This window comes from Mus pahari, chromosome 7 (assembly GCF_900095145.1).
Source record: "Mus pahari chromosome 7, PAHARI_EIJ_v1.1, whole genome shotgun sequence".
In the NCBI taxonomy this organism is placed as follows: domain Eukaryota; kingdom Metazoa; phylum Chordata; class Mammalia; order Rodentia; family Muridae; genus Mus; species Mus pahari.
In genome coordinates this window covers 100,101,037-100,127,274 of record NC_034596.1, presented here as the reverse complement: position 1 = coordinate 100,127,274, position 26,238 = coordinate 100,101,037, and the positions used below count along the sequence as shown (strand labels likewise).

The window sequence follows — 26,238 nt, the reverse complement described above, 5'->3', positions numbered from 1 at the left end:
AAGATGCTGGTGTTATAACAGACACAGTGTGGAAGACAACTGACAGCCAAACATGCAGAAGGTTTATTCTAATACAAATTAATACACCTTTTCAGTTCCAGGAGAAAAAAAAAAGGGAGGGAGAATTTATTTTTAAAATGGGAAACAATGTCACAATCTACCAGGCAGTGGAAGTTCCTAGTGGAAACAAGGTGGCCACAAAGAATCCACTGAAGACACAAAGCTGCAATGAGAAGACGGAAGAGATAAGGGCTCAGCTCCCACAAGAAACACCTCAGCACCAAAGTTTATAAAACACCAGTATAACAGGATGCAAGATCATCACAGGGACACATGCATGCATATACATACGCATACACATACACATAGGCAGAGGCATACATATAGTCAGACACACCCCTCAGTTTTTATTGTTTCATACTGAGATGCTATCTCACCAGGCTAGCCTTGAACTCATAATCTTCCTGCCTCAGCCCCTAGAATTCTAGGACTGTGGCCATGAGCCATCCACTCACATGCAATTATACATATACACTAGCTATTTATACTTTATACTAACAGTGACCTGTGGAAGTAGTTTTTAAAATACTATCTACAATTAAGAAAATGAAATAATTGGTTTTATACTTATCAAAGTATGTACAAGGTTGGCTACTTACATTTATAAAATACAAAGGAAAGAAACCAAAGAAATTGTAAATAAATGGACAGACACATTATGAGAAGGGCCAGCCTCTCCTCAGTGAGTCTGATTTTTATGGCACTCCTACCACAATCTCCAGGACTTTGTCAACATAATCACGCTTATTCTAAAGCATAAAGAACAGAGGTCCTCGACAGCTGTCACTAGCTTTGAAAGGGCAGAATGTGAGGAATGGTAAGGCATAGTGCTTAGGAAATGTGTGTCACACACGGGTATGGGTGCATGTGCACATGTCAGCCTCAAGGGTTAGTCCTCGGAAGTCATCCACTTTCTTTCCTTTCCTTTCCTTTCCTTTCCTTTCCTTTCCTTTCCTTTCCTTTCCTTTCCTTTTCCTTTTCCTTTCCTTTCCTTTCCTTTTTCCCTTCCCTTCCCTTCCCCTCCCCCCTCTTTCTTTCTTTCTTTCTTTCTTTCTTTCCTTCCTTCCTTCCTTCCTTCCTTCCTTCCTTCCTTCCTTCCTTCCTTCCTTCCTTCTTGATACGGGGCATCTCACCATACCTGGAGCTCACCCATCAGGCTAGACTGGCTGTCCACCTGTCCACAGAGCCACCTGTCCACCTCCCCAGTGCTGGGATCACAACTGTACACCACCAGCCTGGCCTTATAAAATTCTTGGGGACCAATACAGGTCCTCACTGGCTACACCCCAGCTCTACATAGTGATTTTAATCAATACTGGCAAAGGGAAAGACAGCATTCAAGAAATCAAAGAGAGATCCCAGAATAGGCTCACTGATGTCTAAATGATTTTTGATAAAGGTGCGGTGTCGGTGGCAGAAGTTTCTTGGAAACACTGCCCTTGCAATGACCTCCCACCTTTAGGTAAAGAGCTGAACCTCTGCTAGGAAGCCAGGAAGTCTTCTCTAAGGAAATGCCTGGTCTCACTGTCCCAGAGGAGAAAGGGAGGAGAGGTGCCACTCCAGATCTTCCCGCTCCCACCCACACGCAAGGACCAAGCCCAGAGTCTCTGACATCCTGAGTTTGGCTGCCAGTCCTCTCCTCTCCTTGTCTAGGGGTGGCTCACACACCTGCCAGGAACTGCGTACCTCCCTTGGTGCAGCTCAGAAGTGGAGGGATGCTGGCCTCCAAGGCCAGCTCCTGAGATGCACTTTTGAGAACCGTTGAGTGCCAGGTGCTCTCAGCTGAGGTCTTTGGAATGACTGGCCTCTCCCCTGATTCTCACAGTAGCCCGTCTCTTCTCATGGAGACCACATGCAGAAGCCATCTGCAACGCACTGAAACCTTCATGTCAAGCTCAGCTCCCTGGAGACCTCAGGCTGGCTGAAATTCTTCTAAAAACCACCAGCCAGACTAAAGAAAATGACAGTTCTAAACACCGACCCCTCACAGAAACTCCAAATGCCAGGCACCTGGCTGAGGGCTCATTCCCACAAAGCCACAGAGCACCATCCCCTGAAAAAGTCATTGCATCCCTTGAAGAAGCACATTCAGGACTGGTGGGATGGTTCAATGTGTAAAGGCACTTGTCATCAAGGCCTGAGGATTCAAGTTCCATCCCTAGAGTCTTCATGCTGGGGGTGGGGGTGGTAAAGAAATGACATCTTAGAGCACATGTGCGTGCGCGCGCGCGCGCGCACACACACACACACACACACACACACACCATTTAAAACAAATAAAATAACTATATGGAGACGGAAAGCACTGATGTACTATAATTAAAATCTTTAGAGACGTAAAAACCTGCAGCTACAAACTAAGACCAAGGTCACATTCTTAAAATTAAATAAGAAAACAAAGAACTTCAAGAAATCAGGGATACAACAGATTTTTTTTTTCATTCTGAAAATTTGGAAGAGAACATTAAGAAAATCTCTCTGGAAGAACAGTAACTGAGAGGAGACAATGAATGTTCTGGAACTTCTTGAGAGAACAGAGGAAATGGAAAGGGGAAAACTGTCAAAAGGTATTTTAATAAAAACTTCCAGGACACACCCAGGAAACAGGCCCACCCCACCTCGTTTATGAAAATGAGGATGATCAGAAGAAAGGAGGGAGGGAAATGTCACGCGTGGAACAGAGACCAGAGCGCGCTCGCGTTTGCTAAACAACAGTAATGGAGCCAGCAAAGTTCTTAAGAAAAATTAATTCCTATCTATAATCCAACATGAGTCAAACTATCAGTCAAGACAAAGGTGGAACAAAGGCACCTTACATCAGGAAGGCTTCAAAATAGTTTACCTCCTACACGCCCACTCCTCAGCCACTGGTGATGAGCCACATGCCTGACAGGTAAACGGAGGAAGAGCACCAGCTCAGGAAACGTGATCCAACACCGGAGGCACAGCCTGGGGGGGGGGGAGAACCAGCAGCGGAGACACTGTGACAACTGGAGCAGGTTACTGGGAGCTTGAGGGTCTGCAAAGCCACTGACCCAAAGCTCCTCTGGCGAGAGGGCTCATGGGTGAAAGCAGGCGACTAGGCAGTGATCCCCATTGGGCTACTCACAGAGTGCACTGGACTGCTCTGTCAGGCTCCTGCCGCGGAGCCACCAGTTCCACTGTATTTTGCTCAGGAAGTCTCTCCTTTCTTAGGGCAAAAAGCAACATTTTGCACTCTTCAGATTCTTACAGACTCGGAGATCCCGCTACTCACCTTAATCCCCAACCTTTCTGTCATACACCACATATGCACATGTCACCTACAGGAGAGAAGCTCCCAATGCTAAATGAGGGCTGTGCCATGCAGAGCCCACAGGGGACTGAAAGGCTGGGGGAGGGCTCCAGGAACCCCATCTTGTCTTGAGTAGGAGTCATCCCACCTGACTTTCAGGAGAGTGTGGCTTCATCCTTTTGTTTTTTGTTTTTTTTCCAGACAGGGTCTCACTAGGTTATCTCTGGCTATCTTGGAACTCACTATGTAAACCAGGCTAGCCTGGAATCACAAAGATCCGACAGCCTATCCCCTCCTAAGTACTGGGCCCAGCTGGAAAAAAAAAATTTCACATTTTTATCCAGGGTACTTTTGAAATGAAGAGTTTGTTTTGTGGCCATGGCTCCTCAGGGGCTTGAACCCAGGACCTTCTGTGTGTAAAGCACACTGGTGACGTTATACACATACAACCTGACTTTCAAAGCCAGGCTTATTTTATTCAAGGCTGGTTCGTATTTCACACACATTCTCATGGTGCCGGGTTCACTGTGAGGATCTGTGGGAATAAAACAGCTCCTTTTGCCTTTCTATCAGCATCTGGTACAGGGGAAAGGTCAGCAGAGAGCCCTGCAGCACAGGCGGTCCTGACAGGGAGACATCTACCCACTCCACTCAGCCCTCAGGCAAAGGCTGTGAAAGAGAGTTGGGTGGAAACACACGAGCCTCAGCACCACATGGTGTGTGTGTGTGTTTGTGTGTGTGTGTGTGTGTGTGTGTGTGTGCGCGCGCATGCACATGTGTGCACGCATGCACACGTATGCTCGCAAGTATGTGAAAATGCTCTCGGGCGCTTCTCTACAACCACCTGCACTGCTGTCTGCCAAGAGGCTCAACACCACAAAAGCGGGGCTGGGTGCCTGGAAAACAGGGCCAACATCAGGAGCAAATGCGGAGCTGCGAGTGCTCTGAGTGAACTTGCCTCTTTCGAGGGCGGTGCAACACAATCCGAGAAGGAACACTGTCACTTACAGTTGGGTTTTTAGTTTGTCTGTTTTTGAGGCACAAAACATGACAGTGGCAACATGGTGTCCCTTGAGGGGGGGATGATGGCTGTGGACATTCTGCCTAGTCAAGGAGCAGGATGCCTCTGCCTCCAGCTTCTCCTGGAATCTGTACACCCAGGATCATAGTGATTGAGAAATGTGAACCAGCACCCCACCCCACCCCCCACCCAGTACACTTATTTTCTTTTGACAATATTATAGATTATAAAGGTCTGTGAAACTGAGCACCTTTGAGAACAGAAACAAGGTTACAGTTTGAAGGAAGGACTCCACACCTCCGCACAGAAAGAAGCTACAATCTGGTGAAGCTAGCACGGGGTGGGTCTGCCCGGGCCAGCCTTCTGAATCTAGCCGGGCAACAATGGGCCTGTCAATTAGGCAGTGAGTGCTCCGTGCCTATGTGCTGGCTCTTCTACTACAGATTTTTTTTCAGTGCCTGCCAGAATGTTTCACAAAGCGAACCCAGCAAGACTACAATCCTACCAGAAGGCGCCTCAGATGGTTTTGCTAATAATTCTGATCAGCCGAAAGGAGGGGGGAGAAAAAAAAAAAAACATTTCAATTACTCACTTTTCAAAAACTGTCAATTTTAATTTGAAGGATTCAGTGTGTCTTTCTTTCTCCCCCCTTCACAACCAACCAAACTAAATCCGAACCTGAAAAAAAGCCTCCTACAAGACACAAAACGGCAAGGCAGAGCCAATGTCGAGTATTCCCACATGCTAAACCTCTCGTTGACCATCTTTTCCCCTAGAGAGGCTGAGACCAGCCTGGGCAGAACTTTGTTGAAAAGCAGCACATTCCTTTAGGCTGTGACGGATACTGTGAAGATACAAACACAAGCCACCATATATTGGCTTCGGTTTTAATAGCCTTTTAACCAACTTTGTTAATGGGCTGAATGCAATTTAGATACGGGACTTGGCTAAAACACAGCTTCAATTGGCTATTAAAATTTAAGAGCCAACTAAGATAGCTAATTACAAAAAAAAAAAAAAAAAAAAACTCCAGCGATGATGCTAAGCAGAATTAGGAAGAGCAAATGACAGTCTGTCTCGTCTTATTCCCATAGGGAAAGACACTCTTAACTGAGAAGCCAGCCCGACACTGCACAGCAAACCTAATTGCATTCCTGGTGCTCTGGCATACAAATCTGGTAGCCTGCTGCAACCAGCCAGGGAAGGTGGCCGTGGAGCTCTAGTCTGACAGCAGCTGACCTCTTTCCATACAGCCCATTTCAAAAGAGGTCCCTTGACAGGGGCACAATCCCGCAAAGCTCAAGTTGGATGACATGACAAGGAGAGGATGAAACACCCTCCAAAAAGCATGATGCAAAAGGAAGGATCCCTTCACCTCCGCAGAAGCCGTGTCCCTCTAGTAGTTACTTCTAAAGGAAAGCCACAAGAAACACCCGAATGCTCAACAGCTGATCGGAAGGGCCACTATGTTCCTCTGCTTCGTTACAGATCCCCTCGTTACAGCATCAACTGAGCGCCGCCCAGCTCTCCTGTGAAGATTTATCGTGTGTGGTGGCCACTTTGAATGGAGGTACTGGAGTCTTTAACATTCCCTAGTCAAGTGTCTCCCTGCTGTGCCTGTAAATGTCAGTCCAGTTTTTTCACGGCTGTGCGCACAGATTAGAAACAGCAGGCGAGCCGGGTAGCATGACTGCAGTGCCAGGAAGGACACTTGTCTTGTGGCACAGCTCAAGTGATTCTTGGGATGCAGGACCCTGCTGTTTTCTAATATTTACACACAACTGGAATCATCAAGAGCGGTAAATGCAGCCCAAAGACAGCTTGCTTCTTCTGTGCTCAGAACGTTACATTCAAATAGGGCTATCGACAATAACACCAAATAAATAAAAAAAATAAAAGACACCCATCTTAAATTTTCCTATTTCCCCTCAATTTCGCTACACTAATAGACAACCGGGTATCACAGGCGGCTGCTCACTTAGCCTGACCCCTCCAACACTCTGAGTACATCACACAGTCCACTGGGAACAGCAGGTGTTAGGATTCTTGACCTCAAATGGTGTTTCTGCAGACTGTAGCTTCTCTGACCTCTACAGGGACAGGGCCCTGGATGCCATTTTGATGTAATTTCAGCAATCTAGTTTAAAAACAAAGACAAAAAACAAAAACACTTTGCCTGATATATTGAAGGCACAACTGGGGACTGCAGTGCCTGGATTACAAGAGCCCGGTTTGGGAACTTTAGAGAAGCGGGAGCGGGAACCAAAACTATTCACATCTTAAATGTCTAACTGGCTCTTCAAGTGACGTTGTATACAGATTGTATTTCACAAGCTTTTAACTATCTGCTAGGAATTTCTGTGTATATGCGCACGTGCGTCAGCAGGCACACGGGAGCCAGACCATACACCATAGAACTACAATACCAACCAGAGTAGGACATGCCCCTCTCCAGTTGAACAGAATCCATATTCTGTAAGTCACTGAATGAAGACAGAACATCAGGATGTTTTATGTTACATTCTTGGTAAGGAAGGAAGCTGTACAATGCCCAGAAAACGTCATTTTCTTTTTTAAGCTTATTCTTGATATGCATGTGTGTATGAATACACACGAGTGAGCATGTGTGTACATGCTCACATATGCATGGGGGATGTGTATGTGTAAGTGGGTGTGCATGTACATGTGTCTAAGTCAAAGGGCAACCTTAAAGTTCAGCTCTCTCCTGCAACCATGAGTTGTCAGGCATCCATGGCCAAGTGCCTTTAACCTGACAAAGCATCTTTCTTGCCCAGCCTTGGAGATTCTAAAGGTACCTCTCTTTTTGCATTAACTCAGTCCTCAGGGTGCAATGGAGGCAGCAGACACTGCTCTCTAGAGCTGCTGAGCACCAGAGCTGAAGCATCACCCCTCCTAGGCTCCCCAGGCAGTCTAAGCGAAGCACTGTGACCTCCAGGTGACCTCTCCCGGAGAGCAGCCGGCCCCAGGCCTTGCCAGCCCTCAGATTAGCAGTGTCCAGGTGCTCTGACCACAAGTCCACTGGGCCCTGATAGGGAAGCCATAGGGACACATGCAGGGCTTCTCAGACTTTAGAACTGTGTGATTGACCATCCTAGATTCTAAACTAATTCTCATCAAGGTCAGAAAGTTAAACTGAGAAATTCTCTCATTTTGTAAGTTCTTATTCTTACGTGTATGAACGTCTCACTGGCAAGTATGTCTTGAGTGTCAGGTACCTAAGAAGATCAGAAAAGGGCACTGGACCCCCTGGAGTTGAAACACAAGACGCTACAAAGTTAATGCTGTCAAGGGTTTTCCTGTAAACATCTGGTACAGCCTACCGGTAGTTGTACGAAAGGTCCATCCATGACCAGTTGTGGGGTTTCCACAGGTGAAGTGCTGGCCTTCCCCACGGTACTCAGGCTGTACTTCCATTTTCACAAGCACAGCTCTTCTGCAACTGCAGCAGTTTACAGCATTGAGCACTCCAAAACTTACGGTGTGGCTTGGGAAACAGTCGACTATCTATACTGAGCAAATTCAGCTTCAATATCACTGGAAAGAACCATCAAAAATTCTTCCCTTGCACGCTGTGTGTATGGTGTAGTGTGTCTGTGTGTGCGATGTGTGTGGTCATACATGTGTGTGCTCCAGAATGACCTGTCAACCTTTAAAAAACATTATCCACACAATCACTGCAATAAAGTAGTGTACACACACACACACACACACACACACACACACACACACGCACGCGCGCGCGCACACACGCACACGCGCGCGCACAATAGACCAGGAATGGCATAATCTAAGGTAAGAGCTGGCTGTGTAAAACTTTATTATTGGGGGAAGGGGTGTGCCAGGTATGTGTGTAGAGGTCAGAAGACAACTTTGTGGAGAAAGTTCTCTCTGTGGGTTCTGGGGATCACAGTCAGGTCATGGGGCTTGCTCAGGAAGCACCTTTCCCCACTGAGCCATCTCACTGGCCAAGAGTTTGACTTTTGTTGTGGTGACAGAATAAGTTATTTTCTCCCACTTTTATTCCTGTTAATATAAGTTGGACCATGAGTAAGAACCAGCACGTTGGTGGCACTTATGAGGCTGGGACACTGACATAAGGATCTATCAGTGAAAGCAAGCACTGGCCAGTAATAGACCTGGCATGAGAACTCGACATAAACAAGGCAGAGGGAGAAGCTACTGATTGGGTATCCTGGAGTACCAGTCAGCCTTGCCTAATGATAGACAGACAGACAGACAGACAGACAGACAGACACACACACACACACACACACACACACACACACATAAACACCACAGCAAATTTCACTTCAATTGCAAATCCAGAAACTTTACAACAAAAAGTCACATTAAATATTCCTGATTTCTGGTTAGAAAATATTTTAAAACACTGGCAGAAATTATAATAGAAACCAATAGACTAAAGCTATAAAAATAAATCCTTTAAAATTTTTTTAAAAGTAATTAGAGACAAATAAAAAAACCATGGCAAATGTCATTTTCTTGAACTGCTGAGTTAGCTGTGCCCATATAGACTGAAGTAGCATAGCATGGCCTCAGTGTGCCCTTTGTCTCCATGTGCCCAGGTACATAAGCTGTAGAGTATTGTATTTTTGTTTTTAATCATTTTGGTCATTAATCTAAAAGCAACATGCACAAGCACACAGAATAGAAGACACGACAGCTAGTTTCCAAATACAGAATTGTTTAGCTAGCAGCAACAACAAACTCACCTGACCAAGAAAAACAAGCTTATCCTGGCTGAGGCTAGAACAAACCCAGAGGCTTAAACAACAGGCATCGAGTCCCAGGCCAAGTGCACAAGATACTATTCCCAATGGAGTCACACACAGGGAGGGTCACGTTTTTTGCTTCCTCATACAAAGGCACTGATCTCACACAGCAGGACCCGGCCTTGTTACCCCATTACTTTCCAAAACCCTTCTTCCAATAATCTTATCTGGGATTCGACTTCACTGGTGGGGGACAAGGTAGCTCAGGTAAAAGGCAGGCATGACACAAACTGTCCACAGCATTAGATCCCACCAGGCAAAGCCGGCCAAGTGCTAATGGACAGATGTTAATGGGACAGGAGCACGTACAGCATTCAGCAACATTCAGTCTTTGGCCTGGTGTCCACTTTTTTAAAATCTAAGAATGTCTGTCATAAATGTTGACAAAAATTTCTGCCCAATTTTGTTAAAGAATGTTGTTTATAACATGAACACTGGTAAGCATTTAGAGTCCAATGTTAGGCAAAGTTATAAAAGGATAGCAAATCTAGAGTATGCTACTTCTACACTGTACTTCATACAGATACACTGTTATGTCCATGAAGAACTAGGACATTAAAAACATTGTGGGCTTTAAAGAAGAGATCATGGAGTGGTATATGAAGCTTTAAAATAAAGTATAAAAATACAAAGTGTGACTATGAACAGTGAGTGCTAAGAGTGGTAGTTACAACATTTTTCTGTATCTTTTAAATCTTCAACAAGGGCAGTGTATTATTAAAAAACCCCAGTTGTAATACATATTAAAAACAAAAATACAATACTCTACAGCTTATGTACCTGGGCACATGGAGACAAAGGGCACACTGAGGCCGTGCTATGCTACTTCAGTCTATATGGGCACAGCTAACTCAGCAGTTCAAGAAAATGAGTGTGTTTATGGCTCTGGTTTAATGGTGTTGTCTTAAGAAACCGCCGCCAGCGGAGAACATGGAGAGCTGGGTTGCTGGTTACCACTGCTGGACGCTGTGGTCAGGAAAGGGACGACGACGACGACGACGACGACGACGTGGTGTATCAGGAACAGCACAGAACTGAGTGTGTTAAAGAGTGCAGAGACTGGTCTGGAGAGGGAGAAGAGAGGATGCAAGTGCACTCACTCAGGAACTGGCAAGAAGATAAACTCATGGAATGGCAATGGGCAGAAAACAGCAACAACTGTGGGTGCTGCCATGCTGGCCCTGGGGAGAACCATGCTCCCTCTGTAGGGACTAAAAATGCAGAACAAGGAGCCCAGCTGACGACCAACCGGGCTACTTCTGGCTAGTAGCTTTCAGCTAATTTATGTAGCCCTGCCAATATAGTAACATTTGAGAAAATGTCAGCACTTGTTTAAAACAATATGTGAGGAAATATTTGTTTTCTTAATATTTAACCAACAGGTTGTGCTGTTTTGTTTTTAAAAAATTAAAAAAAGGCTACAGTATACAGACAAAACCATATCACACACATTTTATCCTATTTTAAGCAGGAATGTGTTTAAAACAGAACTTGGGAGTTGGTTTTAGGTGTCACAAATACACTTGGGACCAACTAACACACTACTCTGTACTACTACAGGAGTCTCTAAGCCCCCTTCTCCTTAGGGCCCACGGGAAGTCTGGGCCACTGAGAAAGTAGCCTCTGGGGCCGCAGTGCAGCTTGATATGCTTCTGAGTGTACCTAATTCCATGTCATGTGACGACTCAACAGTCCACAGAGTCTGTCACAGTTCATGCTCTGTCCATCCACACAATGGCTTACACAGAACTGTCTTCAAAGCAATCCAGTCTCTAAGCACTGAGGTGATGACTAAAGTCTGTCCTGGCTGTGTGAGTTATGTTCTGACCACACCACAGCTGCCCAAGATCACACTGCACATGGTGCCAGCAGGCACCTTCCTTACCCATCATACCTCTTGCCCAACCTTGATTGCTCTAAGTGTAATTTTTGAGGAAGGTCTCTTGAAATTGTTCATAAACATGCTAAATTTTTCTGAGCTTATTTCCAAACAACTTGGAAAATACTCTGTGTTATCTTGTTTTCCAACCATGAAAATCTTGCAACTAGTGTAGGGGTACACACGATAATCCCTGCTTCTAGTGAGGTGCACACGAGGCTGCACTATCTGCAGGTAGTGCAAGGTGCACAGCTGTAAGGCCTGTAGCTAATGTGGGGTGCACAGCTATCAGACCTGCAGCTAGTGTGGGGTGCAAACATGGAACCTCTGCAGCTAGGATGACATGCAGGCTGCAATCACTTCTGCTCGTGTGCAGAGCACTGCTGCAATCCCTGCAGCTACTGCCTTGGGGAGGTAGACACAGGCAGTTTGAAAACACTTGGTCTATACAAGTCAGACTAAGAAAACCAGAAAAACAAATCTCAAAAAGCCAAAACAAAACAAAAAACCAAAACAAACATCTCTAGAGAACTTGAGTTTTACAAATTATCATTTCTCTAAAAAATTAAACTTACAAAAACAAAAAATCTAAGTGGGGGAGGCTCTGTCCCCTACTGACAGGACTCCCCCGAAGGGCACCCTGCCACTTCGCCTCCTTGCTTCTGCTCTTACCAGGTGACTGTCTAGTGCCCTCAAGCCACCTATCTTCTGCACTTACTCTTGATCATCTGACTTTAGAATGTGGGGCTGCTCTAAGACACGCCGTACTTACTGCATTCTTCCTTAGTGCACACAGCACGCATTCAATAATGCTTGTATAAAAGAATGGAATCCATGTAGACCAGACTTTATTGTCACAACGACTTGTATACTACATCAAGCAAAAGAGACCTTTAAGTTCCTCATTCCTTAAAGCAGGGAGCCTGCTGAACCCTGTCCAGTCTGGGAAGCACACAGCAGCCTGAGCCCCCGACCACATGGGTTGTAAAGACTAAAGAGTCAGGATTTTATAAATTATCCTTCAATAAAGTACACAAAATATTCATTTTAATAAAGTGTTTTTTTTTTAAAAAATAGCCACTCAATTATTACTAACACCCCAGAAGACTCACACGAAAATAAAACATAAAACAGAAAAGGAGAAAAAAAAAAATCAAATGAATAGACAGAAAAGACGGTTCCTGGCATCTCGTTTACTTCTGGGTTTTTTTTCTGGTTCGTGAACCTTGAAAAGAAATCAGAGAAAGTCACATAAGTGATCATTAAAAGCACAGGATCAGAAATACAAACCTCTTCATGTCTGTCTGACTGACTGACTGACAGCTGTAGCGATGAACTCCACACAAGGCCAAATTGTAGCTGCACAGCCTAGCAACTGTCAGGTTACTTTCTAGTCTTAACTCACAAGTAAAATCCCAGTATTTCTCCCTAAACTCTGTATTATAAAATTTGAAACACTGACTTCCACTGTAACTTCCGAGTTTACCCTTCCTGGGAGAGCCTGGGGTTACACATGACATGGAGAGCAAGAAATCCTCCCTGCTGGCGCGCACACTCCTCCTAAGGTCCCAGGGACTGCTCCTAGCCACCTCACAAAGGGTTCTTCCCCACGCCTGACCACACCGCCCAGACGGGCCTCCTGTTCTTCTCAGCCTTAAGCTCTCTGGGCCAGAAACATTGGAATGAGGGCATCCTGGTAGTCAATAGATAATCAACTTCTTTTCGGAAAAGAACAGAATTTTCTTTGAATCTGAGACAAAATTTCTAATCCCACACAAGTAATTATAGTTTCTAAAGGTATTCTGATTATGGGCGTTTTTAGTTACTTAGCTGGAAAATCAGTTTTAAAATTACAATTTTTACAGCTAGTTTCTGTTCAACTGTTGTTCAGTTCAGTCACAGCAAAGCTTAGACTTCTGTGAGCATCTTCCCACCGCTCACACAGCCTGTACATGGCGGCTGAGTAACAACCTTCAACAGTAACAGTGAGAGCTAGATGGCTCACGAAGTCCCACCCCTCTGAGCATCTCATGCAGGCAGGCAGCAGTTGCTGGGGTAGTGGGAAGGAGCCCTGGCCCAGGACTCCATGAGAACCTAATGAAACTCACTAGGCAGGAGCAGACTAGGTAAGGAAACAGATGAAGAGAGGAAGGCAGAAAAGGGTGAGGAGGGGCCCGGGGGTGGGGAACAGAGAGGTCAGACGGACCCAATATATTCTAGGTCACAATGAGCACCACAACAAAGCCACTGTCATGCACAAGCAACCCACGCAGATAAAGATGAGCTGAGTGCCACAGAGCCATGATGACAAAAGCTTCTGTGCTGGGAAATGAACAACACTCCATGGTGTATTTTGAGGGTTTCACATAGAAAATGTTAAAGTTACATCTAACAAAGAAAATCAGAAATGCTGCCATTCTGAGACTGCCCCAACAGCCGGCTCGGGATCAACACCACCTGAGACAGGTGACAGGCACTCGAATTCAAGCAATGCTGCCCTTCCATGTCCTAACCTGACACTTCACTCTTAGGCTAAACACTGCTGCTTACCCTTACAGTCTAGCCTTAGCATGTCTTGCTGCAATCCCAAATGCTGCTGCCTCCTGGAACCTAAAGAAAATCAGAACTGACCATTACCACGAGGCTGATGGAGTCTGTTATAGTCATGTCTCTCTAACACAACCATGTTCATAACACAAGGCAGTTAGTAACAGAGCTAGGTGCAAAGCTAACATGCAAAATTGAAAAATAGCACACATGAGTTTGGGGAAGCTGTCCATCTTTTCATAAACAAAAGGTGAAAGTGGGAAGTGTATCTCAGCAGGGTCTCCTTAGAAACATCTGGTCCCTGACCAGTTAGTATTCTACCAAAAGAAACCCTCTGGACAGGCCCAGCCTCCATGCTTCCAGCTAACCTCCAGGAGAGCCATCTCCACTGTCCAACAGAGGACATGTACAAAGCCATAAGTATCATGGCCACATCAATTAATTTCCAGTACAATTCTGGAATACTGGCACAGTTTTAAAATGCCAGAATATACATGGTTTTTAAAGCTTATCATTTTGTAAGGGGGAAAAATTACTTGCAGCAAATAACCAAATTTCCTCAATTGGTAAAAATTATGCCTTGCATAAAAATAAAAGGCTTAAAGGCCCCTTCTTCCGGGCACCACCCATCACCCCCCCCCCAAACCCCACAGCCTGCACAGTAATACACAGAAAGCTTTCAGAGTGCGCTCCCACACAATAGACCCCCAACTATTCAAAATTAGTTTAGGTGTATCAAGAAAATCACACACAGCTTTAAAATGGTCTAAATAGATATTAAAGGAACATTGCTCCCATTTTGCAAGGCACAGCATTCTAAAAGATCACTCAGTGAGAACAGTCTCTTACCACACTGTAAACCATAAATTGTGTTTGAAAATAAAAATCGTTAATGAAGAAACTGACATTTGTAAAGCTGCCGTTAAGACACCCGATCTTGAAACACATTTAAGACACAAAATCCTAAAGCCCCAAACCAAAAAATTCATGGAATTTATCCCATTTCTCAAAATATTGAGAGAGTCAGGCACTGGGCACTCACTAGCGGCACCTGAACCCTGAGTGTAAATGCACACGTCTGTGTGACCCCTGGCCTGTTGAGCTGTTTTGCTTTGGTTTGGTTTCATTTTCTAGAAGCAATAACGTTTTCCAACCACCTCTGGCAATCCTTCTCCCATGAATGTTCTGACAGTAAAATAACTACTCTAGTACTTTAGGGGGAAAATGGCCTACAACAAGAAAACACAAAAATCATCTAAGCAAATGCTAGGCCCATTTAATCCCAGCTCTTGGGGGGCAGAGGCAAGTGGATCACTATGAGTTTGAGGCCAGCCTGGTCTACATAAAGTTTTAGGCCTGCCAGAGATACATAGTAAGGCTGTCTCAAAAATAAATAAATAATAAATAAATAAATAAATAAATTCTGAGTTTGCATGAATGTAAACTCTAATTATTCGTCATTATCTCAAAAAGTTTAGTAGCCCAGCGTGGTGACACACACCTTTAATTTCATCACTTGAGAGGCAGAGGCAGGTGGATCTCTATGAGTTTGGGACAAGAGTGGTCTACAGAGCAAGTTCCAGGACAACTAAAACTGTATCTAGAAAAAAAAAAAAAAAAGTTCTGCAGCAAAGCAGTCCGAGTGGTCCTTATGGCAGGAGTCGCAGAACAGTGACGCGTTCTTAGCAGCCTGCTGGCTACTGTGACATCAATCCTACCTCAAACTGCCAGGACTACGATCAGGTTTCACAGTTAGAAGTAGAGTTTTAAGTCACACAGTCTCAAAACAAACACGTCTGTGTTCATCAGGCAACATACAGACTGCTGACACCCCGCAGGCAGCTAAGAAAGCCCATCACACTGCAGCACATCTGGGGCCTGCCTGGACCGACTCCTGGCTCAGCCTACCACAACTCTGGACCTGCATAAGCTCCTAGGACAAGGGATGCTTTAATGCTTAAGGGTGTGTTCTAGAAAGAACAGAGCTGTCTTCATCAGCACTACTTAGTCCATCCCCACTCACTGTCAGAGCTGCTGCAGCCCGCCTCTGGCTGAGACGTGCTTCCATGTATTGCTCCTTGGGACTCCACACTTCCTAATAACAAAATGAACAAGACAGGGAAGGAGGCAGTAAAAAGCAGACAGTAGCAGACGGGGGACCGCAGCGTTTGAAGGAAACGAGCGACTGGAGCGTTGGCCTCTGCAGTGAATGACATGCTCCTGGCATCCCAGGGTAAATGCAGATGAACCTAACCAGGCTAAATCCATAATATATAAGGCCAAAACGCTAATAAAATCCAGATAAAGGTGGCTATCTTCCAAAATTTGCTTTCTAACATGTACCAGGACCAGTGTCAACAGAAAGGCGAACTACCCTGATGGCCTCTGTCACTAGAGCATTTATGTTACTGTGACCTTCTTTCTCAAAACGAGACTATTCATCAGAAATTAAGAAGTGCCCAAGGACAAGCAAAATAATAAAACTGAGAAAGAGAAAAAAAGTCTTTTAAAAACCGCTGGGTCCAAGAGAGCAATGTCTGGGAACCCCCGACACAGCAAACATGTCCAGTCCCAGGCTGCACACGCAGATGCCTCTGCTGACACCATCTCTAACTGTGACTTTATAGATGGGGCCTTCAGCTCCAGCCCCTAAGTAGAAGGGACTTCAGATCTTTGTTTCTGCATCACTTGCTTTCAACAGTGAAGTTTCAAAGCTTGCCTCCTGCCCCTCTTGACTGACTGGGGTGAGCTATAGAGAAACCTAGAGGTGGGACGCTTCGGCCTGAGAGGCAGCTCTGGTTTCTACCTCCCAAAGCCCTGTCCTGAGTGCTGTGGAGAGTGAGTGACAGAAAGCGTGTACGGAAGACACCCTTATACGTACTACGCAATACAAACACTATCTCCAAAGTATTTTATCATCAAACTGAAATATTATATGACTCACATGGCCAGTCCATCAGCCAGTGGGAGGAAGTGCAGCCTGGGGCTCTACATGGAAGGGATAAACAAGGGTCGTCACTTACGGGTCTGCACAGCCTCTTGCACCTGTGTGTCTGAGCACTCCATGTCCTCCACGGTGCACACCGTGCTTTCTTCTGCTTCTTTCTTCCGCTTCTTACATAGGAAACAAAGTTCATAAAACAAGAGAGAAAGAGAGAAATGTAGTCTTGTGCCCACATAAGCAAATATACATAATTATGCAAATAACATATATATATGAAACTATCTAAGTGTGGGAGTCTCAAAACATCCAGAAGAACCCAGGGAAAGGAGAGTAGAAGCCTCCAGCTCGTCGGCCTGGGTGGGGTCTTTCTCCTGCCACCTGAGCCACACTGACCAACAGGACGTGACATGTTTACCAGCTTGCTGTCACCTCCACAGGCAAGTGACACTCACTCTTCTGCTCAACATGGGTGGAGGGAAAGGCAGAGGCTGTGAGCCTGAGAGACAGGAAGGCATACACCTCAAGTCACACGTGGAATCTAGATTTGGTGGCAAATTCTGCTCATGAGCCAGTGTCTCTTTAGAATGTTCCATAGCCTCCATCTGTGAGCGATCTCACAAGTACAAGGTCCTGCTCTCTCCAAGCTGCCCCCACTCTCCGTCTTCCATGCTCTCAGCTGAAGCCTCTGCAGGGTGTGCTCTGACGCCATCGCCTGCCACTCCTCACAAGCACGTGAGTCTACACTAATCCAGTTCTGTGTTGAGCTCTCTATAGGTGAATTTACAGAGGGATGTTGGCAATGAATATAAAACTTTATATTTTTCATATAGCCTTACCCTATGTAAGTATGAATCTAAATGTATAGCACTCTGAATTCTAACGCAAAGCCTACTTTTCCTGATGGAGCTATGGATCATTGAGGAAGATGTCTGACACATCCGGACTCCACAGCATGATGCAATGGATCCTCACATGATCAACACATCCTCACTTACACTGTCTAGCAATTAATATTAAGTTCAGCTTCATCTGAAAGCGTTCCTTGCTTCAGGCCATCCTGTGTACAGCTGCAGAAGACAAAACTGACTGACAGCATAGCACTCACTCTTCCCTAATGGCAGCCATGGGCTCCACCCTCTATAACCAAGCTGACCTGGGCAAACTGCCATGTTTCATAGCCAGTGCTGAGAAACACTGTCAGTGTGCGACGCTCAGTCCCACTGTCTGAAGCATGGCAAGGTGGCAGCAGGAAGGCCGGATTCAGAGAAACCTGCTTACAGCTGGTAGGAAGGCTCCCACACAGAAACAACCCGTTAAACCCTAGGAACCGTCAGTGGCATTCACTTAAGCAGGAGATGTGTGTCTAAGAAGGTGCTGCTTCCCAGACACAGCCATGAGAACGGCTCTAACTTCACACTGCTGATGAGGAAAGGGGAGAATGCCTTACATCTTTCTTTCCAAAGTGTTGCTTCATGATTACCATCTAAACCCTGCTGGGCTGAACAGATTGGCTCGATAATTACATACAATAACTGCAGTGGGCAGGTAACCCTCAGCTGGCACGGGCAGCTCCCCTGTGAGAGCTTCCATATGCAAGTGCACTGACGGAGCGCGTTAGGTACGTCTTTCCTGCCGGTTCACAGGCCTGATTAACGGCGGCCAAGACTCCAAGGTTAGCGTGTCAGCAGACTTGTGATGCATTAGGCAGGGATAAACACAGACACTTTTGTTCCTTCAGACCAAAATTAAGGAGGAATATTTCAGCACTCTGCTCTGTGTTCCAAATAGAACAGAAAGCAGTTTCCAGATTTTATAGGACAGTTTTTAAATGCTCATTATAAAGGGAGCTAGCCAGTATTTCCTACCAAAGAGTCTAGCACATTCATTATGTTTTGAAGTGTATTTAATAGAAATAAGCTTTCTTAATCTCCATACAGGTGAATTACAAGGAATGAAAATCAGACAGCATTCAGCCAAGGAATGAAACGCCTGTGTATGGGGAGAATGGTGGGTCACATGCATCCACTCACCTGTGTATGGGAAGGGTGGTGGTCACATGCATCCACTCACCTGTGTATGGGGAGGGTGGTGGTCACATGCATCCACCCACCTGTGTATGGGGAGAATGGTGGGTCACATGCATCCACCCACCTGTGTATGGGGAGGGTGGTGGTCACATGCATCCACCCACCAGCTCCTTCACAGCTTCCTTAGCACATGCAACTTGGGCAGAAAGGGTCTGTGGTCTAAAGATCACTAGTGAGCAAAATAAAACCAAGCCTGTCCAGCTTAACTGTGCATCCAGATGACACTTGGGTTACACAGCAATACACAAATCCCAAACAGCAAGAAGCATCTATCAGAATCCTTAGACTTTGGATGTGTAGGAGTGGATTCCCTTCCCAAGTGGTTGTGCCACCGTCTGAATCTGTGACAGTCTATGCCATGTCTCACAGGTATCTCTATTTGCATTTATAAATGAAACCAAGATACTGTATGACACACAGGAGCAACTTACAAAATACATGTGGGACAGAGTTTGCTTTTAATTCAACACAGAAAAAGGTCTTGAAAAATGAATGGGCTTATTTCAAAGGACATAGTAATATACTACACATTATATTTTTAAAGTGTTCAGATATGCTAGGTTAAAACTTAATTAGCTGCTTCTCACTCCGAATTTAGAAACAGGAAAAGAAATCAGCTGGATACATTTGGACTGATAATTTACTAATAGTCTAAACACTGACTGGAGACCAATAAAGCTGCTTCAACAGAAAACACAACAAAAATCTTCAGAGGCAAAACCAGAGACCAAGTCCTTGCTCAAGTCAAGCCTGAGATCACTGCAGGAGCCCATGTCCAAGAAACAGCAGCCAGACCATGGGCATCACTAACAAAGCCCAAGGCACTGCGGGGTGCCCTGACCCTCACTGCAGCCATCATACATGTTATTATAAAAACAAAAAGCCTAAAATGTCCAGGAGGCTTGGTGTTAAACAAGCTAAAGATCTCCAGGCACAAACACACTTGCCAATTCGTCGTAGTTGTCAAGAGCCGAGTAAATTCACCAAACCAATGTGCATGGTTCACAGATGACTAAAAGTGAAGGGGGTCACAGCACACGTGGTGTGACACAGAACCTGCAGACCAGCAGACTCAGTTAAAATGCGCTACATGAAAAAAATGGAAAGAGACACAAGCAAGCCAAGGAGAACATGCTCCGTGTTTGTCCTGGGATGACAAGGAGACTAACCCCACTGCAGCACCTGGCAGAAGCGTGCACAGGTGTGCACCTTATCCTTTCCTAGCTCTAGCTGAGCGTCACCACAATGCTTGTGCACCAGAACGCACCCAGTTCACTCAGTGTACAGAGACCTGATGCATTTGTGCACATCAGAGTGGGCTTTATCTGCACCACCCAGATTCTGGAGTGCAGTTGTGTTCCTGTGGCTCAGCCTCTTGAGGACCCAGAGAAGGAGCTATTAAAAGCCTCCTGATATTTATGAAAAGAACGGTTAATCAAGAGGTGAGCAGAAACCCCTAGCCAGTGCCTATAGGCACACTAGGTGCAGAAGTTTCCTAGTAAGGCAGCAACTTAGACCTGGAAGGCTCCAGTCATATGTCTGAGGACAACGCGTGTAACTGGTGCAGTGAGGGCTCTCCAGGACTCTAGCTTTAGCATGAGCAAACTTGATGTTACTTAAACTAAAGATGTTTCTAGAGAATCAGTGAACTCAGCTCTAGAAACTAATGTCTTTACTCTCTACCACACTGGAATGAACATGATGCTTTCCTCTGAGGGCACTATCACTTACACTACTAATATCAAAACTTAACATGCTTTATGGACAATTCAAGGGAAAAGGCAAAAAACAGGCAGCGAATTACACCTTAATTATCTGTACTTTATGACTAAAACCACTAGATTTTCTTTAAGTGCCATGAGCTTCTCAGAGGAAACAACATTATAGTTAAAGAATGATAGTTGCAAGACCCAAGGCAACTCAGTTTGTCTGTTTTGAGACTCCCTACCTACCACACACACACACACACACACACACACACACACACACACACACTATTCAGTATTTGCAGGGTTGGGTGGATGGATATGTGAGTACATGTATGAATGGCCAGAAAACACGAGGAGGCCAAAGAATAACCATGGAGCTGCTACTCCACTTCCATGGTTAAGTGGATACCGGAGATGGAGCTCAGGTCTTTGGACTTGCAAGGGACCCTCACTTCAGAGCTGTCAGCCCCCCCTCTCTTTAACTTGTAACAAAGTGTCTCATGTGGATGCCACAATGTCCATCAACAGAAGGTGGCTCTGTAAGGTGCTTCTGAAGCAGCAAGTGACAGCCAGAAGCTTGAAAGGGTTACTTACCGGCAGCATCAAGTCCTCTGCACCCTCAAGGAAGGAGGAACCCTGAGGCGCCCACTGCAGATGTTACAACACGTCACACTTTAGGTGTCTATCTCCCTAAAGATCAGTAAAAAACAACCCTTTCCCTTCCACATGGTGGTAGGAACCACCTCAGGCCTTGTGAGGACAGTTCCTTACAAAACACATAAGCCACTTTAGAATTACTACTAAAAACAGTTCCCTTGGCCCACAAAACCCCAACTCACTAAACACAAAGAGCAGACATGAAGCCAGGAGTCCACTTTACCCATACCAATCAACAGCTTCAAAGGAAAATATACTACAAAGTCATTGTTGCAATATGTATGTTTTAATATACACTATGGGGCCACATGTTGTATATATGTATTTAATACCAATTATCACCTTGTCTTTTGCTGCAAATCAACATTTGCAAGCCAGGACCACTAAGACCTATCACACACGCACTCATTAGTATAATCTAAACCAGGCTTCCTCCTTATCTATCCAATACCCTAAAACTGAGCTCAACCTCAAGGCTGTACCTCAGTTCTTCAGATGGTAGCAAGACAATAAAATGCAACTATTGTTATTTTCTAAAGGAAAAGCAGGAGAGTTAAGCAGTAGGCAGGCAGCCCTGGCGTAGCCCACCCACCCTCCCGCCCTCCCTGATGCTTGTATGTGTGAGCAACAGCACTCAGCATCCAGGCTTCGTTTTTTTTATCACTTGTGACCAGCTTGTAAGAAAGAAAGAATGCATTATTATTTCTACAGAAAATTTGTTTTTAAATTCACCCCTTATTAAAAATGCAAAGGCGTGCATGCTTAGCATCCTAAAATTTGGCCATGATTAAAGACAACTCAATCACCTGATGTTGAGGACATCTGACAAGATGCCCTTGCGTTGCTTCCACAGATCAATTCTTAAGAGCTCAAGGCACTGCTACTGTATCAAATGGTCTCCTGTATCTACAGCTAGATGCACAAGTACACAAAGATCCAAATAGGGTGCGTAGGCCCCACTGGCACAAACAAAAGCTGGCCATGGAGCTGAAAAGTCTACTTACAACCCAATACTGAATAGGCTTACTTACAAAAAGGCTAATATCTACATATATCTCACAACTCAGACCTTCAACTTTTGATGCACAGTGGTTCTCAACTGCATGAGGGAAGCATCTAAGAAGTCTTTATACACTCTGAGGCCTGAGTCCCACCCCATCCTTTAACACTGGTTTAACTGGTGTGGGTAGTACACTCCAAGACAGGAAAGAGTCAGAGCTTCAAGGACAGTCTTGAAAGTCTGCAGATATGACCTGAGGTTTTCTCACTGAAGAGACTCCAGACTCGACAGAAGAAGTGGAGAAGCCAGGAGTCCTGACACCAGAAGTCCACATGTGGCCCCAAGATCTCACTCTCTTACCTCTGGTGACAGGCACCGGACGGAAACAGTAAACAGGTAATAGCATTCCAAATGGGGTGAGGAGCAGAACCCAAGGACAATTACAGAACAAGAGAGAGAGAGACACTAAACTCAAACAACACACAGAATCCCCATGCTCAGAGCTGTTATAAAATGGCAATTCCTACCCACAAAGAGACGTAAGAGGCTATCACACCAGGAAAACAAGAATAAACTCAGTCTTCAGGAAGTCATAGATTCGAGAAAGGTTCTTGGGCCTTGCCCATTCCTGCTCGTCCACTGGCTACCAAGGAATTCTTTGAGAAGGGGAGGCACTGTCTTCAGCTGTGCACCTGCTGACCCCACCATGTTCCAACACATAGCCCCAGACCTAAGGCCACACAGACTGACCTGACTAAACCCAGTGCATACAGAACAAGCGGCATGAAGGTGAGCGAGTCCTCTGGAGGAATGAAGAAGGGGGAGGTGGGGGGTGGGGGGAGGCACAGGGGAGTAGCATATGTTATCAAAAACTAATTTAATAATGAAAATGGATAAAGAAACACAAAGAAAATCACCAATCACCCTAAAATGTCAGGGAGAAGTCACAAATGAGGGATATAAACTAGAAGCCCACAGATCAGAGTTATCAATAGAGTTAGACAAGCAAAAAGAAAAGCTACACAATGTAAAAGAGAAGGAAAGAGAAGCTGGGTTCCAGCTCTCCCGGGTCTCAGCAAAGACACTCAGGGAGATGAAGAGGAGGCACCTGCATGCTTACAAAGATGATCTTCTCAAGTTCCAGGATGACTGTCATGCTTCAGACACGGTTCACCAGGCACCAAGCATATATGAGGTTTAAACTAAAAATACAACGCGCTCTCTCTCACACGCTCTGTAGTGGGAAGCAGAGTGTGGGGCAAAATGAAAAGCAAGCAGCCTCAAACATAGGGGGAACCAGAAATCGGGTAACAAACAAAATTAACCAAACTGGGAGCTGAGGGACAGCTCAGCAGTGACTCTGACCAAATTCCTCTCAGTGAAGCAAATAGCATAGCACCATTGGTGAAAACCGTGGATGCATAAAGTTTACCACTTAGAGCTCACCTCACAAAAAAGGAACTTGAACACATACTCTAAAAGATGAACCCAAGAGAAAGGACACAGTAATAAAAACTAAGAAGAGAAATATAAGACTCGGGAACTCTAACCACTAAGAACACAGAACACAGAGAAACACCAGGACACCTGACCTCTTAACAACTTGAGAGATGGGCTATGGATGAAGACATCCCTCTTGTGAAAGAATGCATACAGAGTCTAATTAACTCTAAGTGTTCACACACAAAAGATAAAATGTGTTAGAAAATCAGGGCAGGGATATTTGAGAGATGAAAACTCACAGCTTCCTTCTACCTAAAACCTGAAGAAGTGAGTCCAAAATAAGCATTTAGAGACATGTCTGCAACAAGCAAAAGTGGCCCTGTGGCCCTCTAGACCCAGCTGCTGAAGCAGGACCCAGGAAAAATGGAGGCAAGCTCGGGAAGGGTGGTATGAGCTGTTCACCCTGAGCACACTACACTAGGAATACCTTTCTGTATACCTTCACCAGTAACCCCAACTAGAAAGTGCTAGCAGGCAGTGGTGGCGCACACCTTTACTCCCAGCACTCAGGAGGCAGAGGCAGGTGAAACTCTCGAGTTTGAGGCCAGCCTGGTCTACAGAGTTCCAAGATAGCCATGGCTACACAGAGAAACCCTGTCTCCACAAACCAAAAAGAAAATAAATAAAAAGAAAGTACTGGCCAGGTAGCAAGGGGACTGTACATTTAAGACGCCTTTGAAAAAGAGACACCCCCTCTACCTACCTAGGACAAGGCCGATGGCAGAAGAGTCACTACCCCCATTGACACCTAACCTCAGGTCACAGGTGAGGTCATTTCAGATACTGAACAACCTGCTCCTGGAAATACTCGATGTCCCTAGTCCCCTATACACTCTCTGCCATCAGTCTGCCCTCCTTTATATAAATACCCCCTTACCCATCAACCCACCTAGCTTCCTTGCTGAGCTAAGGCCTCGCTCCGTGTACTACCTGATGGTGGGATCAAAGGAAACCCGAAGCACCACTCAATAACCAGACCCACCTTTGAGGCTGGTTTTGTCTTCACACTTCTGTTCTCCACAGCACTAAAATCCAGTTTGCCATCATCTTTACTTCCTATAGCTTTTAGTCCTTGCAAAAGGATGTCACGTAGGTTTTGATAGAGAGGTTTTTCGGTGTATTCCAGTAGTTTCACAGACTCCATGTACTTAGCGATCTCACCTAAAAATAACAACACAATCATTTTACCACGTTTAGTCACAAACCCAGTATGTCCAGCTCATTCCTAAGAAAACAGTCACAGCCAATGCAAAACTACAAGTGTGCAACATTACAACAGAGCCGTGCTCTCACTCAGAGCTAAGTCTAGGAAGGTTCAGGTAAGGAAAGTAAAACAACAGATTTTGAGTTACATTTCTGCAACCCTAAGAGACAATAAGAGAACATAAGTTATATTTCCGACACACAACAAATGTATATATAAAAGGAATTCAGAACATAGTATGCCCGAGCTTCAGTGACCCTGGAAGTTAGCAGTCTTCTATGAGAGCATGCTATGAAGTGAGAAACAGAACTCCAAGAACAGATTCAAGAACAGCGAGGCAGGTCCAGAGGCAAGGTGCCTCGGGCATGAGAAGAAACTTCACTGACAGGACCGGCCCCACTCACAGACATCTCCCTTGACCCAGCGCCCACTGCTCCTTCACTATCAGTTTGCTGACATGCAGCCATCGCTTCAGACCCCAGCTCCTGCCCCTGGGTCTCCCTGCTCTGTTACTGAGAAGGCTGCCCTCCTCCAGCCCAAGCCAGCACCTCATCAGTTTTCCTTCTAGTCCACATGCAACACACGATGGATGCTCGCTCTCTCGCCAGAGCAGGACCTATCCACACACATACACAATCAGTAGCTTAACTACTCAAGTGCCACAGTGTGGCCAGGCACAGCTGAGGGGTCAGAGAGGAGGGTTGGCAAGCATTCACTATCTTAACCAGATAAATGGAATCTAAAACACCCAACACAATATGATCAAAACACACTACATAAAGGTATGAAGTATCCAGGAATGAGGGTCTTGGCAGGCAGACTTGGAATCCTGGCTTTCAGGAAACTGAGGCAAGAGGAGCGCAAGTTCAAGGCCAGCTAGGGAGACAGAGAAAGCAGGTACTGGCAGGGAGAGGTTGGGGAGGTGAGAGTAAGGGAGGGAGGAAGAGGGGGAAGGGAAAGGAAACAACAAAGCAAACTTCCTATGGAATCTACAAAGCTGCTAAAACTAATAGAGAGCTACAGTGCAGAACAGGATGCAAGGCAAAATGCATACAAATCTGCCTCATTTTTACATACTGTTAAAAACAAGAGATGTTCAAACCAGAACAGTTACCATAAAAAAGTTCCAATTACCTAATGTGACTATGCAAGATTTCTGCAGAGATGGGAATATAACCAGACTTTAAGGAGGGATTTAATGGAAGAATTGCCACAGTGGGCTGGAAGATTCAGTATTACAAAGGCAGTGGCTCTCAAAACCCACGCACAAACCACTGCAAGCTCAAAGACCAGCAAACAGACGAGTGTTAGTGTGAAACTGACATGATAACACTAAGGCTTCGACAGAATGCAGTTAAGAACCGAGAGAAGGGGGGGTAGGGGAGGGGGAGGAGAGGAGAGAGCACTGGCTGCTCCCCCAAGGATGTGGGTTCCATCCCCAACACCCACATGGTGACTCACAACCATCTCAAAGTCCTGTTCCAGGAGAATGAACACCTCTCTACTGACTTTTGTAGGAACTAGGCACTCATGTGTATA

At 45.4% G+C, this 26,238-nt stretch overlaps 1 protein-coding gene across 8 annotated transcripts in view; it reads right to left on the bottom strand.

Annotated features, from left to right (window-relative positions):
• Positions 1 to 11,879: 11,879 nt before the first annotated feature.
• Positions 11,880 to 26,238, bottom strand: part of Vrk1 (VRK serine/threonine kinase 1) — a 69,543-nt gene continuing 55,184 nt past the window's right edge. For 4 of the 8 annotated variants that reach the window (XM_021201932.2, XM_029540961.1, XM_021201933.2 and 1 more), the window contains 5 exons: positions 24,478 to 24,656; positions 16,619 to 16,709; positions 15,619 to 15,690; positions 13,599 to 13,658; positions 11,880 to 12,273 (listed from right to left, as the gene is read on the bottom strand). In XM_021201932.2, the coding sequence (XP_021057591.1) occupies positions 12,242 to 12,273; positions 13,599 to 13,658; positions 15,619 to 15,690; positions 16,619 to 16,709; positions 24,478 to 24,656 (434 nt within the window). In that variant the 3' untranslated portion in view covers positions 11,880 to 12,241. The remainder of the gene's footprint in view (positions 12,274 to 13,598; positions 13,659 to 15,618; positions 15,691 to 16,618; positions 16,710 to 24,477; positions 24,657 to 26,238) is intronic. The other 4 variants (XM_021201935.2, XM_029540963.1, XM_021201936.2 and 1 more) reach the window with 2 other exon arrangements.